At 44.0% G+C, this 19,210-nt stretch overlaps 1 protein-coding gene across 1 annotated transcript; it reads right to left on the bottom strand.

The window, feature by feature from the left end:
- Positions 1-388: 388 nt before the first annotated feature.
- LOC135915335 (uncharacterized) lies at positions 389-5,828 on the bottom strand. The gene is made up of 4 exons (XM_065448370.1): positions 5,733-5,828; positions 5,147-5,203; positions 4,405-4,556; positions 389-748 (listed from the first exon to the last, which is right to left on the bottom strand). The coding sequence occupies exons 2-4, from the start codon at positions 5,196-5,198 to the stop codon at positions 425-427; spliced, it is 528 nt and encodes a 175-aa protein (XP_065304442.1). The 5' UTR covers positions 5,199-5,203; positions 5,733-5,828; the 3' UTR covers positions 389-424.
- Positions 5,829-19,210: the final 13,382 nt, after the last annotated feature.

Genomic DNA, 19,210 nt, shown 5'->3' with positions numbered 1-19,210 from the left:
TATTTTAAACTAATGTGATTTATTGATTGATTATAATTATTACCGTCGTTCTTCCTAAGATGAAAGGCATTCTTCTTATGCAATTTTATTGTCACTGAACGATCAATCTTTCGGACAGTGGACGCCATTATCATATGCGCTGTGGGCTACAAGAGCTACTTACACTTTTAACAAACGATAGGACTCAGCGCGCGGTGAATACAGTTATGACTGGGCTAACAACATTCCTTGTAGCGTGCTTTCACCCTTTCCTTCACCGTGTGGTAGCTAACACTGTGAAAGCTCCTTAACGAGCCTGCCTTTCAACTTTCAATGTTTTCTTCGTTATCTCGTTTTCAGGCATGTGTCCCAGGAATTGGGAGTTCAAAAGAAGGACAACACCAAAATATTTTACGAGTTTCGCAGCTGAGCTTATTTATTTTCATCAGTTCTGAACGCTTTCCAAAGCTTTGCCCATCTTCATAAATCGCTGGGCTGCTCGCATGATGACATCGAGAAAGAGCTTGATAAAGTTCCCCCGACTCTCAGAATCTTCCAAGGCATAGCCACTCATAACCTTGCTTAACAACTTGGAAAGGATCTCGGCTACCTTTTCGTTCACCTTCTTCGTGGCCTGCTCAGCGGCTTTCTTGAAGTGGCCCTTGGCATCCTCGAAGGCGCCTTTTACGGTTACCTTAACATTTGCAGTGGCGTTCTTCAAAGCGTCCCTTGTTTTCTCCCACAGATCACGAAGGAAGTACTCATCGTTCTGAAAAACGAAAGCACGTAGGTATTAAAGGTTGAAATACGGCGAATTGTTGCGTAAATGTTAGTTACAATTATTTCCGTCTCTTTTTTAACATACATGTATTCGAAAGCCAAGAGTTTCCCATTTACTAAAGGCAACTATTCTTACTTAAAATTTGTCAAGAAGGAACAGGCCTATCTAGACGCAGTATGGGTAAAAGCAGACCAATCCAGCGTGGCACTTGCAAACAAATATGCAGCCATTGAACAGACAGATCAAACTTACGTAGAAATAACGGATCTAGGTAGGCTTCAGAAGCAGCGATTGAAGCAGGAATTAGGGAACCAAGGCAACCAGTAGGTGCCCAAGTAACAAAGGACTTAATAAAGAAACGACAAATAATGAAAGTGTCGAATTCTAGAGATAAGCATAAATTCGCGGAAATGCCAAAATTGATCAGCAAGGCGAAAATAAGCGATATTCTAAAATATAACGGAAGACTGAAGAAACCGTAGAAAGTGGACACAGCCTGAAATCAAGGACAAAAAAACTTGGCATAGGTCAAACCAAGATTTATGCACTGAAACAAAAGCCGGGCGATATCATCAGCTATCTCATGTATATAGTAAAAGCAACGGAAGAACTATTTACTAACCTCTACAGTACCTAGAGGGGTCACGATGCCTCCATTAGAAACAGTGATGAACAGGACACAGAAACTCCTCCTATAACTAACGATTAGGTCATAAGGGCCTTGGTGGGCATGAAACGTGGTATAGTGGCAGGAGAAGATGAATAACAGTCCATTTATTCAAAGATGGAGGAGTCATAATGCTTCGAAAACTAGCGACTTTTGATACGAAGTGTCTATCGACTGCAAGGGTCCCAGAAAACTGGAAGAATGCGAAGATTATACTAAACCACAAACAGGGAGTCGTTAAAGAAGTGAAAAAATTATCCGACGATTACGATACTCCCTAATGCGAAATTTGAGCGCAGCTCTATACGTGTGTCCATTTCGCGATATTTTGAAGCAAAGAATTTGAGAGAGACATGTAGCAGAGTCGGTAATGGTCGAAAATCTGATCTGCGGATCAAGCGAGCCGGCGTTTATACATGACTCGTCAAAGGTTCCAGTGTGATCGCTGGTGCCGCATGGCTTCCAGAAAGTACTATACAATTCGCATAGCGCATACAATCAGATTAAGAAACAATCTCACACAATAACAACCAAAACAAGCGCGAACGAGACCGACCCAACAGAACCAAACAGGCGCGGGCGAGAGCTTTGGCGCGAGCAGACGATAGTACGAAACGAGCGGATCGGCTGAGACCAGACACGAGTGCGCATCGAGCCGTAAGGAGGGTCCGCATGACACCAGCATCGCGCGCGCACGTCACTGAAGGGGCCGCTCTCATTGGTCTCCGCCATTCGCGGCTCGCGTCCTTCGTCTCCCACTCCAGCGAAGGGGGGCGGAGCTGGTTACGAGGCCGACAACGCCGACGACGACGCGAAACCCAGGAACGGACGCCAAACAGCTGCGCTCTAAAACTATAGCTCCTTCGGCTTACTTCAAACATGAAATAAAATATTCAACAAGATATTCTCCAATAAAATAAGTGCAAGGCTGGAATTTAGTCAATGGAAGCAAGAGGCAGGTTTCACGAAGCGATAGTCTAAAATAGATCGTATCCATGTGATATATCAGGTAATCGAGAAATCCGCAGAGCACAGTCAGCCTCTCTATATGGCTTTCATTGATTATGTAAATGAACGTTATTCAGCCGTGATACCAGCAGTCATAGAGGAATACGGAGTCAAGGAGCACAGGCTGCTTACGTAAATATATTGGAAAATATCTACAGAGATTCCACAGCTGCCTCAATTGTTCACAACAAAAGCAGGAAGTTACCTACAAAGAGAGGGGTTAGACAAGGAGGCATCTTTTCAATGCTATTCACTCAGTGCCTGAAAGAAGTATTAAAGGTGTTAAACTGGGGAGGCTGAGGAGTAAGAATGGACGACGAATATCTCAGCAACGTTTGGTTTGCAGACGATATTTGTGCTTTCAGGAACACTGCAGACGAGTTGCAACAAATCACTGAAGATCTTAAGATGGAAATCAAGAATAATTTGCAGAAGACAAAGCTAATCATGAATAGCCGCGAAAGAGAACAACAGTTCTCGATCGTCAGTCAGCCTGTAGATTCTGTGAAGAAGTACGTTTACCTATGTCAATTAGTAAGACGGACCCTGACCAAGAGAACGAAATTCACAGAAGAATGACAATAGGTTGGAGAGCATACGGCAGACATTCTCAGCTCCTGACTTGAAGTTTTCCATTATCATTAAAAAAGAAGGTGTACAAACAGTGCTAATATATGGGGCAGAATCTTGGAGACGGAGAAAGAAGGTTGAGAAGAAGTTAAGGACCGCAGAAACAGCGATAAAACAAGGTATCCTAGGCATAATGTTAAGAGACAGAAAGCGAGTGGTGTGCATCCCAGAGAAAATGGGAATAACCAATATTCTGATTGATGTTGAGAGAAATGAATGGAGTTTGGAAGGTCATGTTATGCGTAGGTTAGATAACGGATGCCCCATTAGGGTTACAGAATGGGTGCCAAGAGAAGGGCAGCGCTGTCGAGGACGACAGAAGACTAAGTGGTGCGACGAAATTAGGAAATTTTCTGGTGCTAGTTGCAACCCGTTGGCGCAGGACAAATGTAATTGGACAGTGCATGGAGAGGCCTCTGCCCTGCAGTAGATATAAAATAATCTGATGATGATGATGTAGAGCACAGGTCAGTTATGAACAAAACTACTTTTTTCCGAGCATATACTTGCCTACAATCATTTAGGCGACCCCATAAAGGAGTGGCAGTTGTTTTTTCCTCAGGTGTACTAGAGCGCGGCTGCGACTGTGCGACTGCGAAAAAGTAGTCAACAGATTGTAGTATACGGGTAGAGAGACCATACTGCACCTAACGTAATTCATTTCGCCCTACAAGAACGCAAAAATAGATTTCGCACAGCTAATGCACTTTGTGACCTCGCACAATACCTCTTCGTGGATACACCGCACACGCTTCTTTAGAGATCACGGTTTCGAAACATCCTAAAATTCGTATTGCCTAATATTATAATCAGAACGTGTCAAATAGTCTGTAGAGGTACATATTATACGCTTCCTGAAGGTTATCAGTGTTCTGCTCTTGATGTAACACAACTGCGACATTACGAAGGCATAAAGCCGTTCTTGTGCACATTCAGAAATAAATTAAATGAAATGAAATAATGGAGTCCATAAAAGTAACTATGAAATGTGTTAATTTGCTTTAAGAAGCATACGTCCCGGATCTGACCCACAGCCTTATTTGGTTAGATAGAGAACGCCCCAGCAGCCTCAATAGTTGGTATTCATAGTATAATGTCTGCATCGTGCTGCCTGGCCTCTAATTAGTTCCAGTGCATGCACTCCGCATAACTATGGTCTTCGAGATTAGTTTTTTTACTCGGAAGGGGCCGTTGCTGTAGTGGTGATTTGAACTCCTCCAATACCATGCATTCTTACCGCCTTTTGTACTATTAGAGCTCTTAGTAGAACTAAATGCCAGATATTCCTAGAAAAATATAGATTTCACATCCTGAATTCGACGTTAGTTTTCCTACGCACCTCAGAATTAATAGCTTCGTCCGCCGCTAGGGTCTGGGCCACTTCTCGCAGGATCTCACCCACATGAACAGCATCCTGAGCGGCGCATTCGGCCGCCCTGTCGAATGTTGTGTCAAGGTTAGACTCTTCTTGGGGAAGTGTGTGTGCGTGCGCTGAAATGGCACAAACAGGAGTTTCTGTTAAACGTTTGAGGTTCTCTAAGAAATTACTTGTAAGAAATATTTGTAGTACATTTTTAAACCCTGCGTGTGTTGGCGTGCGAGTAGAAAGTAAGCAACCCTTGGTTCACCGATGGTATTCTCGTCTGAAGTAACAAGTGAGCACAGCATGGTTCCTAAAGATGTGCTTGCGAGTTTCAGTATATATATATATATATATATATATAACCTGTGGACAGAGCACGATTTCGGTATTTGTCGCCTTGTCCCTTGAAACTGACGCCGGTTTATTTAGATAACAAAAATGGACATATGTGTAATCACAAGCCACTCTGATGTCACACTTGGTAGCCTGCTATTAACGTTGAAAGTGAAAACGAATAATCAGCGCATGCCAACACAGATTAAACTTTGGCTTTCAAACCTTCATGATCACAAAGATGTGCAGCTGGTGCATAAACCTTCATTGTGGGTATAAGATCGCTTCATTTACTGTTTCTTAATTTGTAAAGGTTGATTTTGTACAATGAATTTGATATATTTAATTTAGTTTGTTCTTTAGTGGAATAACCATTTATACGTACCCGTGAAGGCGGCGAGGACCATGAGACAAATGGCTGCCGAAATGTGCCTCATGACGTCTGTGATAAATGTAAAAACCTTATAGATATCTGCGGCGGGTTCTCACATTTATGCGCAAATACACGTATACAGTCTCAAGCAAATAAGCCATCGTCTCAAGCAAACAAGCGTTAAAGTATAGATGTGCATTTACCTCCGAATGAAATATTGTTGACCGGACTTTATGTACACGGCCATTATGTAGTAACCTTCCAGCACAGCCTGAAAGGATCTGCTTATTTACTGAGAGGCTTCTTTATTCTCAGATTAGTTCACTGTGAACCTAACGCTTATTCGTGCACCAAATTTTATTTTCAGGTAGGTTGACTGCACCACACGTTTGGGCATCAAGGAAACAGCTTTGTATAAGGAAGACTTGCACCACTTTGCAAAAATATACTCCCGTATATTCATATTTATTTATTTATGTTAAAGTAAAGAGAACTGTATTTCATATAGGTCTTATTCCATTGCTTTCTATATTTGTAAAGGGGAATGGTTCTCAGATTACGAAAGGAACTGAAGCAGGCTAAGTGTAAGTCTACTTACCAAAATCAGGTGCCCCAGGGTATTTCTCAGCGTGTATTGAGCGAAATGTGAATAAGCTGCCTTAACACTGCGGTTTTTATACCTTGGTATCTTGATGACCCGTTCTTTTTGTCCTTTTTGAAGAGATATGTTCCTCCAACAAGATAAACGGTCGTGGAAATGCACGTGTAGAGACCTAGATACCACAGTTATCTCGAGTGCAACCGTCAGAGGTATTGTTCGTTGCACAGATTTTAGTGATTGACGACATTCTTCTCATGCAGTGCGCCACAATCTCAGATACAGCCTCTTATTGAATGATTGTTCGCCTCAAGTCTAGCTGGATCGCACAATGCTTTCAAGCTTGTTACTACGCAATGCGATCAATGCAGTTGAACGATGTAATTGAGGGGTAATAAAGGTCTAATCGAACCATAATACAGGTCCCATAGCAAATTAGTGCGCCTGAGTTTGCTGCTGAGCTACTGCCTACTTAAAACAAGGCAATCCCCTCTCATTCATGTCGGCTTTTTTGTGGCTGATTAGTTACTTTTGAATTCCTTAGAGCAAGGTCTTCAAGTACGAGTTGCATTCTCTTTTCCTCAGCGAAAACTTCACTCAGGACAGTCAGGCACTGCTTTTCTCAGTTAAACGTTGGGCAAAGGAAAATCACTTCAAATATATGTGACACATCAATGGCTTTTTGCGAAAGCTTGACGGTCAGCCTGTTGTGGCCATAAGAAACCAAGATGATCGAGAACGGATTTATATCCACCAGCCTCTACTTATACTAGTACAATTTAGCAGAATGTAGTGGATTTTAATAAACTCCTCTAAAGTAGATGCGCTCTTTGCTAATATTTTCTCACCTCTTACTGTTCTATATGATGATATCTAATTGGCTCGTGCGGAAGATGAAACATTTTGTTCAAAGAGTGGTGTAAGGAAAAATGTTAGGCATAACATTAAGATACAGGAATAGAGCTGTGTGGATCAGAGAGCCGATGGGAACAGCCGATATCCTAACTGACATTAACAGAAGAAATGGAGCTGGGCAGGTAATGTATTGCGTAGGTTAGATAACCAGTGGACCATTAGGGTCGCAGAATGTGTGCCAACAGAAGAGAAGTGCAATCGAGGATGGCCGAAGACTAGGTGGGGTGATGAAATTAAGAGATTTGGAGGCCCTAGTTGGAATTGCTTGGGGCAGCACAGGGTAATTGGATATCGCAGGGAGAAGCCTTCGTCCTACAGTGAACATAAAATAGGCTAATGATGATCATGACATCCAATCGTTGAGCTTTTGCACGTGTATTATGCTACAACCGTCTTGACGGTAGTGGCATCCATTTCTTTGTGTTTCTGGACAAACTTTTTCTCTTTAGTTTTCCTGTATAGTAGACAGTATTACACTTTGGGGGTCATAACAGTCACATGCTCAAACTATCCTAAAAAGATGAACTCGGCTACCAAACGTCGAATGGTAAGTCTGCTCTATACGCGGACAGGCAAAATAATGGATCAATGATTGACCTCTTTGTTACAAACATGGTAGGCGACAATTGGCACAATTAACGTAGACAGTAATGATAACTTCAAGGGTTTTTTGTTGTTGTTGTTGAATTCACGTGAAATTGCTTAAGCAGTGCGTGCCAGACATTGTAACTCGACATACTTCACCACGAGCACTCGCGGCATTCAGAAACTAATTATCGTGCAATAAATGCGGCGAGGTATTATTCCCCACAGTACGAAATGAAGCATATTAATAATAATAATTATAAGAAATATCGTTCCCTAGATCCCCAACACTCCTAATTTAAGAAATGTGGAAGTCTAAACGTGCCAAAAAGCATTGCTGACCGGCACTTCTAAACATAGTGCGCATACAATGAAAAGAGCATTCTGAATAGGCAGAAGAAACGTCATTATTAAGCATAAAATATAGTATCCGAAAAGTTATCATTGTAGGGCCGCCATTAGTTGTAATGTGCAATGAGGACGTTTGACCATTGTCGCTAACACAACATAATCTATCAAGAAAATACCTGCGAAGGAGATTGACAACAGACAAATGAACCCCAAGCTATTTCCCCTAACCAGAGGCACTGAGCATTTGTCTACGTCATGTTTTCCTGAACTTGCAGTAAATGGCATAAAGCTTCTCAAATACCGGCACGGAGATGTACGCTACGAAACTTCCGAGATTTGTGATAGTGGATCGGCCAAGGAAATATCCTTGCTGTCTCAGAATTAGTTAGTTCTTTCCAGTAAAAACAATATGTTGCGAAGAAGGTGGAAAATATCAGATGCTCCATGAGGGAGAGAATCGGGACATAATTTGACGAATCGATTTTACTGCCATACATATATAAAGAAAACTTGCGCTAATTAGCACATGTGAAGACAAGTCAAGTTTACTGCAACAGTCAAGTATGAGTTACATGGCGAGAGTATTACAGCAGAACGTCCCCGAGTTTTAATTGAACTGCGGGAGCGACGCCCTGTGATAACATAAATGGGGATAAACAAAAACAGCAAACATGTACGTATGTGCGAACATGATAAATAATAATTCCCAAGTGGAATATATGCAATAGGAAATTGAATACAGAAGTTCATGGGGACACTAACTTATCTATTTATTTATTTATTTAGAGAATACTGCAGGCCAAGCAGGCCCATGCAGGATGGGCTACAGTACAAGATAATGAAATCCAAGGCGGACAGTGATTAAACATAGGCACAAAGAAAAGGTACAGGTATAACAATATTATCACTTCAATACAAACACTACGAATGGAAAAGAAAATAGCCTAGTTCCTTCGCCTCATCCAGGGAGAGAAATATACTTTGTGGAAAACAGTTCCATTCTGCTACTGTTCGTGAAAAAAAACTGTGCTTACATAAGTTTATTATATATTGTTACATTTGTTAAATAGGACGTGAGACTGACTCCAACCAAATAAATGAATTTTATTAGCCCGACGTTTCGGAGTCCATTCGACTCCTTCATCAGGGGGTTGTTTTTCGGGGCGTGGCGCTGTGCAGCTTTTAAAGGGTCTCTAGTAAAGGAAGGAACAGGGAACAAGGATAGTGGGGATACACTTCACACACGGGAAGGTGGGGGACAACAACAGGGGGTGGTTGTTGACGGCTGCCGTGGTGCTGGGATGACCGGTGCTGGGGAGAGTGCCCACGTGGGTGCCCTTGATGTGAGACAGAGGTTGGCGGAGTTTACAGGGTCGCGCCGACGTTTTTGTGTTGGTGAAACAAGCTGGAGTCTACCTGGCTGGGCGTACTTTTCTTCTTTTCGTCATGTCGCCAAAGCCATGGACATACACTGAGGGTAGGTTGCCCTTCACGTGGTTTATGTTATTCCTCGTATTCTGAATGTACCATAACTCCAGTAGTAGTCTCTTCGGGGAGTTCGTCTCTGTTGGTAGGATTTCAGTTTCCTGGAAAGCAATTTCATGGTCGGTGTCTTCAGAGTGTTCAGCGACGGTGCTGCGAATACGGTTGAATGTTCTGACGTCGTTTTCATGTTGTCTGGTCTTTTCTTTTAGATTTTTGGTTTCCCCGATGTACGACGTCGGACAGTCGGCACACCTGATTTTGTAGACGACGCCTTGAGCTTTTTTCGTTTAGGGAGGAGGAGATTGAAAGCGTTTATCAGTTTGTGCGGCACTTTGAGGCCTTCTTTATTTAATATTCGGCTGAGCACTTCACTGGTAACTCTGACGTACAGGATGGACACTCGCTTCTGGGGTTGGGGAGAAGTCAACGGCTGAAGGTCCCGCAGTTTGCTTCTTCTTTTTTGTTGTTTGGTTGTTTTTTGAATGAAGTCATCTGTGTCGCCATTCCTTTTAAGTTCGTTGAGAACCGTCCTCTCTTCTTTCGTTTGATCCGATTCCGATGAGGAATGAGTTTCCGCTCGTTTGAATAAAGAATTTACAACAGACGCCTTGTGGTTTGCCGACTGTCCGGTGTCGTACGTCGGGGAAACCAAAAATCTAAAAGAAAAGATCAGACAACACGAAAACGATGTCAGAACATTCAACCGTATTCGCAGCGCCGTCGCTGAACACTCTGAAGACCCCGACTACAATATTGCTTTCGAGGAAACTGAAATCCTTCAAACAGAGACAAACTGGCGGAAGAGAGTACTACTGGAGTCATGGCACATTCAGAATACGGTGAATAACATAAACCACGTGAAGGGCAACCTACCCTCGGTGCATGCCTATGGCCGTGGCGGCATGACGAAAAGAAGAAAAGTACGCCCAGCCAGATAGACTCCAGCTTGTTTCACCAACACAAAAACGTCGGCGCGACCCTGTAACCTCCGCCAACCTCCACCTCACATCAAGGGCACCCACGCGGGCACTCTCCCCAGCACCGGTCATCCCAGCACCACGGCAGCCGTCAACAACCACACCCTGTTGTTGTCCCCCGCCTTCCCGTCTGTGAAGTGTATCCCCACCTCCCGTGCTCCCCGTTCCTTCCTTTACAAGAGACCCTTTCAAAGCTGCACAGCGCCACGCCCCGAAAAACAACCCCCTGATGAAGGAGCCGAATGGACTCCAAAACGTCGGGCTAATAAAATTCAGTTATTCTGTTGGAGCCAGTCTCAGGTCCTAATCAATTTCCCAACCAGACAGGCAATTCTGTCGAAATGTGTAGCTTCAAGTCTTTGTTAAATACAATTGCACTAGAGAAAAATCATGCTGGTGGCATGTTTTCCTATAGAAATACCTTGGATCGAAAACGTAACGTAAATTTGGTTTTCCCAGAAAGGCAATTGTGAAGGAACATGATGCGATGCAATTTTCACCGTGCTTGCAGTGTTTGGACATTATTTTGTTTCATTACAGTAGAAGAGCCTTGCCGTCGATATTTTCGATATTTGAATCTGGCTTTTGGGTGGTAGAATTTTTTGGGCGGAATAATTTTGGGTGGTGATTGTAATTCGACAGGCTCTTGTATGCTAGAGAAGGCGGTATGAAGTTGCCGTAATTTCTACTTACAGCAGGCAAAAGATCATAGCGCAGGAAAAAAAAAGGCAGTGCAGTTATTATTAATTTGTTGAAGATCAGTACATTCAATGTAGATGTCGTGTGTGATGAGCCTATAAGCAATTATGGATACTTTATGACGGAATATATCTCGTAACTGGAGTATGTTAAATTTAGGAAAGAAAGACGTACTGCACAAATCAAACGGGCTCAAAGTCATAAGTCTCATAGCTATACCTTGAAGTCGCTGGATAACGTTCACTAGGCATAGAATACGTGTTGGCTAACGACGATACACAATACGAAAGATGGCTATGAATATAAGCAAAATAGGAAGATCATACGAGGTGAGGTACAAAGTAAGTTTAGAGGAAGTATTCTGCAGGAGTCCACCTAGTGGACGTGTCCATTTCGTATACTGCTGCAGTGCTGATGGGCATTGACGCCTCGTTGCTGCCCACGTGCAGGCCAGCCCAGCCAATGAGAATAGAAAGAGTGGTCCTTCATTAGGGCCTTTGTTACTTGGGAGAGCTTGCATACTGGTTGCCTTGGTGCTTTGCCTTACACGTCAATTGCTGCCTTGGAAGTTAGCCTACTTACGGTGTCATTCATTACCTCTATGACACTTCTACTCTCTGTTCTAAGGCTGCATATTTGTTTGCAATTACCAGCCTGAATTTGTCTACTTCTGCACTTACTGCGTCTAGATTGGCTTGCTTGTTCTTGACCAATTTTACTCTTTCTTTCTTAAATTGAGGTGAGTCCTAGCCCTCACGAACCTATTATCACTGCATCCTCCCCCCTTTGCCCTGCCTCACGCTTCTACATCCTGCACTGTACGGGGATTGGCAGAAAGCATGAAATCAATTTCATTTCTCATTTCACTATGAGGGCTTTTCCAGGTCCAATTTCTGTCGCTACACTTCCCGAAGAAGGTATTTATTATTCGCAGCTCATTCCTTCCTGCGAATTCTCCCACTATCTCTTCTCTAGCGTTCCTGGAGTCGACGCCATAGTTGCCAATTGCTTGTTAACTGTCATGGTTTTCCCCCACTTTCGCATTGAAGACGCCCATTACTATAGTATACTGAGTTTGCAGTTTTCTAACCGCTAATTCAACGTGTTCATAAAACTGGTCTACTTCATTATCATCGTCATTGGATGTTGGAGGGTGGGCTTGTACTATCTTTATTCTATACCTCTTTTTGTGTTTTATTATACCTACTGCTGCCCCCTAATTACTGCCGCAGAATTCCGCAATGTTCCCAGCTATGGACTTGTGCATTAGGAATCCTACCCCGTATTGCTTCTTGTCTAGGAGACCTCTACAGGAGAGGACATGGCAGTTGATTAGCATTGTATAAGCCACTCAAGTTCTTCTGATCTCACTAAGGCCGATGATATCCCAGACATTATCTGACATTTTCTCAGAGAGTCCTGCTAAGCTAGCCTCACTCGACAAAATTCGGGTGTTAAAGGTTGACAGGGTCAATTTCCATTGGCAGCCTGTCCGCACCCAGAGAATCTTAGCACCCTCTGCTGAGTTTACAGGTCTGACCGCCGCCTTGGTCACGTGTTCCGCATCTGCTGGGGACTGAGGCCATGGGTTAATTGAAGGAATCATGAGGGAGGTAGCTGTCAGTGGAGGGCGAATATTCCACCGGAAGCTTTTGGTATGGTCGATCTGATGTCATCAGGGCTGCAGGATAGGGAGGGCTTTAAACGAATAAGCATTCGCTCATGATCATAGAAGAAGGAATAATGCTCAGGTGCTGAATGACAACAGCGTTCACACTTGAACGCTTGTTTATAAAGATAATAACCGGGCAATAATAACATTATAATAAAACATTATTATTGTTTGAACAGAAAAAGATAAGATAATTTTGGTGCATTTGAAATACACCGAGAAAGGAACCCTAAATGCCCTACAATACCGGAATATGCCCTGCCTTATCTACAAGATAAGAAAATGTCATGGCGACTAGACATCCAAATTGCAGTACACTTCAATGTGGCACGTAAGACCAATGGAAGACAAAATAACTAATCTATACATTGGCATACGACGAGCAGCTCAATGTGGAACGTGAAGGGGTACGTGATGTTTTTTGGTAAATGTAACTGGCCAATAAACGTACACGTGCTACGTGATGGAATCAATCTTCCCGGATTCAATACCCTCGTTTTATAATAAACTAAAAGAAAGCGGGTTAACCGAGTGGCCCAATCTTTATTAATGATATCACAAGAAGCCAACAAGCAAGACCGGAATGAGAACATGCGCGGATTTGCTTGTGCTTACTAATTCAATTAAAGAAATGATAAAATAAGTGTTAGTGAAAATAAATGATAAAATAAAATAAGTGAAGTTAAAGTGGGTGAAAAAACAGCTTGCCGCAGCTGGGGAACGATCTCAAGTCTAGGCATTACTGGTGTGATGCTCTACGAATCAAGCTACCATGGCACCGTTTTCTCATCCCCTTTTTTGGTTTTTATGTTTCGCTACAGTTTGGTATGTATTAAACCAGAAAAAGGGGGTTTACCGAGGGACCCAATTTTTTTTCATCATTTTAAAAGAAGCCAACAAGCAACGACACCGTCGACAACATAGGGTAGCATGCTACCTGACGGCACGTAATACCGCCCATGCCTTCGGGTAGCACGTGGGGTTTTATTCACCAGTTGCCTTCACCCAAATGGATGACGTACTCGTGACGCCTGCGGCAGAAAGGATATTTCATACCTGTCACCAAGGTTCGTAAGTGGTGCCACTGCGTAACACTCCCAGGGTTAGTTCCTATACTAGAGTATAAATACCCTAGAAAGTGGATGGGAAAATGGCGCCGTGGTAGCTCGATTTGCGGAGCATCGCACGTGTAATGCGAAGGCTTGGGATCATTCCCCACCAGCGGCAAGTTGTTTTTCATCAATTTATTGCCAGTATTTGTATTTCTTTAATCCAGTTAGTACGTACATGTAATTTTCCCTACGTCGCCGTTTGGGTCATTCTGTGTTGGATTGTCATTGTATGATTAGTAAAGATCGGGTCCTTGGGTGAAACCCCCTTCTTCTACCATATATATATATATATATATATATATTGTTACGTTTCGCCTACGACGCGCGGTATAGCCGGCGAGGAGGCAACGGACGCCGGCGCTTCCTTCAAAGCGGCGGACGTTTTGGCCCGTTCGGAGCTGCCGCAAAGCGTCCCCGCGAAGCGCGTCCAGGCGTGTTTCAGTGCCACGTGTCTTTGTGTGTGCGTGTGTGTGTGTGTGCCCACGCTTGTCAAAGCGCGGCAGCCGGGGAGAGGAGCTCCCCAAGTGTGAAGCGAGGAGGTGTGACCGGCGCCGGCCCGGCTGATGCGTCACTACACTCGTCTCCACATGTCTCTCAGCTCGTCCGTGCCTCGCTGTCACGTGGTGTCATCCCGTGACCTTCCTTCTTGCCCGCGACGCCGAGAGTATAAAAGCAGCTGCCCCCGGACACCAAGAGAGAGGCTCCGATTTCTTCTGTTGAGTAACCTGCTCTCCCGTCTCCCCACTTCGGTCGACCTGACCAGCCGCTCTTTTGCGATGCTAGAATAAACAAGTTGTTCTGTTAGCAGTCGACTCATGCTTCGCCAGGACCTTCGGATGCTTCCAGTTGTGCCCAAGGCCGCCAGGCCAACGCTACTCTTGGGGCTTGCGACCCATTTGCAACAACTCGTGCCAGCGGTGCGACTGTAATAACGGGTGTCAGCACTGAGGTCCCAACAATATATATATATATATATATATATATATATATATTCACATTATAATAGAAGGTAGAAGATGAGGACGAAGTCTGATCGTCACGCGAGTATCTCCATAAAAGGCCTACCTTAAGCTATCATCTCGCATCTTGTTAAGAAACGCTACCCATGGTCACAGACGTGGTTAAGGTCAGCAGTTGCTACCAAGCGAGTGCGGAGGAATGACGTGCATTAACGATGATGACGCAACAGTAGGAGCTTCACCATAGCCGCGAATTGCCGGCCTTGCATCGGTAATCGAAGAGATGAGCTGCGATTGAGGCGCACAGATGAGGCCCGCAAGGGCGTCGGCGTACGATTACTGGGATCGATGGATCTTCCCAGGAAAATCCGACGACGAATTCGGCTAGTGGCTCAACCACTATTAGCGGGTGAGACAACATAACAGCTAGAATGCTGCTGCCCTCTTGTCTTGCGTTGGGTCGTTTGTTGATTTTACCTCGTTCATTTCATTTGCGAACCACAAAGACACTCCGCAACTTGGAAACGGCTTGTTCAACCAATCATGAAATGTTTCTCACAACCTGCCCCGAAGAAGAAACGCCCGGAGCAGATGTTGTTGCAAATGCTCAGGTTACCGGCGAGACATAGCGAACGCACATTGAAGAGGTAATGGAGTTTGGATTGGAGTGGATGCCCATATGACGCCTGAAGACAAAGTGGGTCACACTTTTGAAGGCATCGCAAAGGGCGCTTACCACTGCCTGATCGAGAGAGACAGTCGGGAGGGGTGACTCAGGTGATAAAACGTTGCGGAACCTTGTACACTCCATAAACCCTTCCCGTCATGTAGTAGCTGGGTCAACTAGCCAACGTTACGACGGTCACAGCCATCAGTGTGACCCAATATTCGTAGCCTTGCGACCAATCGACAAACATGCGTTCAATGTTGTGCGGGGAACTGCGGCCGCATATCGCAGCCTTTGCGTTATAAGTCGCTTTTTCAGTGACCAATGACCACTCCACAGATCAGTGAATGACTCGACTGCACCTGTTGACTTTCGGCTGCAGCTTCCCAGCAGACCCTGTGTCAGCAGAACCTGCGCAGTGATTAGGCTGTCTCTGTGCACAGCTTGACGTCAGAAGCTACGTGCCAGCGACAACCTCTGTAGCCACGGTCCCGCCCGCAACTTTTATCCCGACCATCTCGAAAGTAGCTGGAGCGGCCGACGTAGATAACGGCTCCGTTCCGGTGAACCATGCGCTTATTCGTGCCCGAGGAAGGGTCTACAACGGAACCCTGCAGTCTTTCCCTTACTTTCCCCTCCAAGGCATGTGAATATATACACCGGGTGTTTAAAGCAAACACTTTCAAAATTTTTTAAAGGTTTCCTTTGGCAGCACAATCCTAGTTCAAAAAGTGGTCTACTCGAAGAAACGGGCATTGTTCGCGCAAAAATGAAAATGCATGACCGACTAATAACAGAAATAATAAATTACGTTTTTAACTAATTACATCATGGACTGCATTGCAATTCACAATTTCTAGCAGTGGGGTTCGTAAGGCGTATACGCTTCGAAGGAATTCTCAGGATGGCACCAGTTCCGGGATAGTAATTCTTAAACTTTGGGGAGAAATGCATTGAAGTTCCAATCACCTCTGTGCTTGAATCCACAAAACAACGTTTTTTTAAGGAAGTACCTAGAACACCAATGCATTTCTCCCCAAAGTCCGCGAAATAATATGTGGAAGCTGGTTTCATCCTGAGATTTCGCTCCAGGTGGATGAGCCGTGCGAAGTCCACAGATCGAAATTGTACATTGCAGTTTCGCGCATAGGAAAAATATTTACCACTCAGTAAGTCATTTTTGGCAATTATTTGATTATTCGTTTCATTTTCTTTTATTCAGGCAGATCCGCCGCTTTTTGTAGACCACCTCACGCACGAGACCACCTCCCGCTACAGGCAAGCTTTAAGAATCTTTGAACATGTTCTCCGAAACACTATGCTTATACTGAGAGAGGAATTTGTGCATTTCGCAGTCGTCATTTCTGTTCATGAGTTCTCATCATCTCTTGGCTCATGTGTCGCTCCGGCTCTGTCTCGCGCAGGTCCTCTGAAAAAAAAAATCACATTGGTCCACGTCCCACAAGTAGTGGAGTGTGCTTCGTTTACCAGGTCTTCTGCCTATTTCAATTCTCTTAAAGCTCCGGTCCACTTTTCGTTTGCTCTCGCCATACATGGTGATGGCGAAAAAAAATTCGCCCACCATAGCTACTACCACCTCTGCTCAACCACCTTATCCGTAGAAGACAAACAATACGATCCTTCCGTATTTGCTGGCCTCCGCGGCGACGACGTGGTAGATTGGCCCGGTTACTACAACGGAGTTAGCGACGCCAACAACTTAGCAACACACAGATTCTGCGGTATGTCGTTTTTTATCTAACGGAAGTTCCGAAGACTAGCTTTTTAACCACGAAAGTGACCTTTCCGACTAGTTAACATTCATTCAGCAATTTCGCCAGATACTTGTCGCTCCTCTGGACGCTCCGAAGTCGCAAAACTGAAGCTGGTAAAACGCACACAAGAACCGGATAAGCCCTACTCATCCTACAATACAGGTGACCTCGTTATCTGCCACTGCACACAGGGTGTGATGGCGAAAGCTGATAGCGTTCACCGTATACTGAAGGGCATCAACTCCATCGACTTCAATACTCTCGTCATCCAGCCTCCGAACAGCGTTCGTGATATTATCACAGCATGCCAACATCTTGACACGCACCAGTACGTTCGCTTTCCACGCACCTCTTGCGACGGTCCATTCAACGATGACGGCCATTTGCGAGCGCTAATACGTACTCTTATCAGGGAGGAATTTCAGGGACATCTTTCTGCATCTGAAATACTTGCGTCCATTCTCCCCACTACTTCTGGACGGCGTGGCTTAATCAAGGATGAACTGGCGTCGAAGAAAAGCGCCGAACTTGAGAGCTCCACTGGACAATCTTGTGCGTCCAGTTACGCGGAGATTGCCTTTTGGCCTACCTCAACCGCTTATTCTCCATCTACAGAAGGTCACTGCGACCATCTGGCTTCGATGGCAGCGAATACTCCTACACCAGGGTACTAATCTTCGCGGTGCTTGTCGCGCCCTTTTTGCTTCCACTTAGACATTCGCGGGCGTACTTATCGCTTCTGCCGCCGGCGTCAGCAAGAAGAAAGACACGGCTACACACCAAAAAAGGCTATATCTTACTCTTTTCGGAGAGTCTGGACTCGCCACGTATACGACACACTTTGTGGGAGACAACCGAACACTCTTTCGGGAGAGAGTCCCGAGACCCTCTGTGCTCGACACAAGGTGGTGACATGACTGCACCCGCAATAGTCATGCACACTCTGCTGTAGTAGTCTCCTAACCCTCTCAAAATGGTTACAAGACTAGTGCTGAAGGAGTCCGTTAACTATTCTACATGAGTCAGAGGACTCAAGATAAAGGGTCACACGACCACTGCTAAAGGGTTCGGGTAACTATTCTTGATGAGTCTGCTGACTCCAGCAGTGTGTGTCAAGTTACCCTTAGTGCGTGTTGCAGGACTCTTGCAAATAGAGTAAAATAACTAATCCACGTATGTTGTTTGACTATCGGATGGCACTGTCGAGCTGCTTTGCAAAATGTGTCACCAACTTTTGCTGTAAGTACAAACGACTACGGCTTGTTCTCAAGATGACTACTGTGAAAAGACCACATATGATAAGAAAGAATCCACAGCAAACTTGCCAAAAAGGAAATGGCAGGTTATCAACAAAAAGTTAATATTTCATCACCCTTTTTGATTGTCTTCTGGAAAATTCAAATGTATCAGTCAGCACAGAATTACGATAAAAGCAAGACAGTTCTCATTACTATGAAACTGGAATCAATAGCCAACCAAGCAAAACAGTCAGAAATAAACATCAAATACATAGCCTGCAGGTGCATATGCATGACACTGCAATGCCACTCAAAACCATAATGAGACCCTAAAATAGTATGTACCTCATGTAGAAGTTCAATTCACCACTGCACAGGTCTCTTATTATATGTCAAAAGATTTACAAGTTAAACCTGTTTCACTGTTCTCCGAAACGTGTTTTTGTTAAGAACTTACGATTTAACATCCTAAGCAAGTAAGGCACGCATAATAAATAAAAAAAGGCTGCACTTATGTACAAAGGAGACCCAGATAATGAAGTGCAATAAAAACCATATTCCAACTTAGATTATATAATCTATGCGTTATATTATCCTTGCTGAAAACAACTGGTTGGCAATTGTTAATCCAATCTAACAGTAAAAACAGCTGTCTCACCTTATGGTACTCTTGTTGGCACTTTTCCCACACAACTTGTGCGTGCTAGCGTCAGTTGCAAATTGATCTGAAAAATACCACGTTAAAAAAGTTGTGCAAAAATTTATTCTGCCATACAACATGCGACAGTGTATAAACACTTCATAACAGACAATATTACAAAAATAAAGACAGATATATTTATACTAATCGTTTATTTATTTTGACAAACATACCATTCCAAGACGAAGTATATTATTTGACACAGACTATTTCACAGATTGCAATAACCACGAATAAAAAACTTGCCATAATGCAGACACGCTCACAAAATATAAAGGACAGGTAGTTGTATTTAGCTACGGCAAAGATAGCACATGAATGATGAAGACAATGGAGGAAGCAG

Source organism: Dermacentor albipictus, chromosome 1, assembly GCF_038994185.2.
Source record: "Dermacentor albipictus isolate Rhodes 1998 colony chromosome 1, USDA_Dalb.pri_finalv2, whole genome shotgun sequence".
Lineage (NCBI taxonomy): Eukaryota > Metazoa > Arthropoda > Arachnida > Ixodida > Ixodidae > Dermacentor > Dermacentor albipictus.
This window is presented reverse-complemented; position numbering and strand designations above follow the sequence as displayed.

Excerpts from the sequence above, each read along its gene's own strand:
- LOC135915335 (XM_065448370.1), bottom strand. The coding sequence starts at position 5,198 with ATGAGGCACATTTCGGCAGCCATTTGTCTCATGGTCCTCGCCGCCTTC. Across the intron at positions 4,557-5,146 it reads GGTCCTCGCCGCCTTCACGG|CGCACGCACACACACTTCCC; the intron begins GTACGTATAAAT and ends GTGCCATTTCAG. Across the intron at positions 749-4,404 it reads ACGAAGCTATTAATTCTGAG|AACGATGAGTACTTCCTTCG; the intron begins GTGCGTAGGAAA and ends TTCGTTTTTCAG.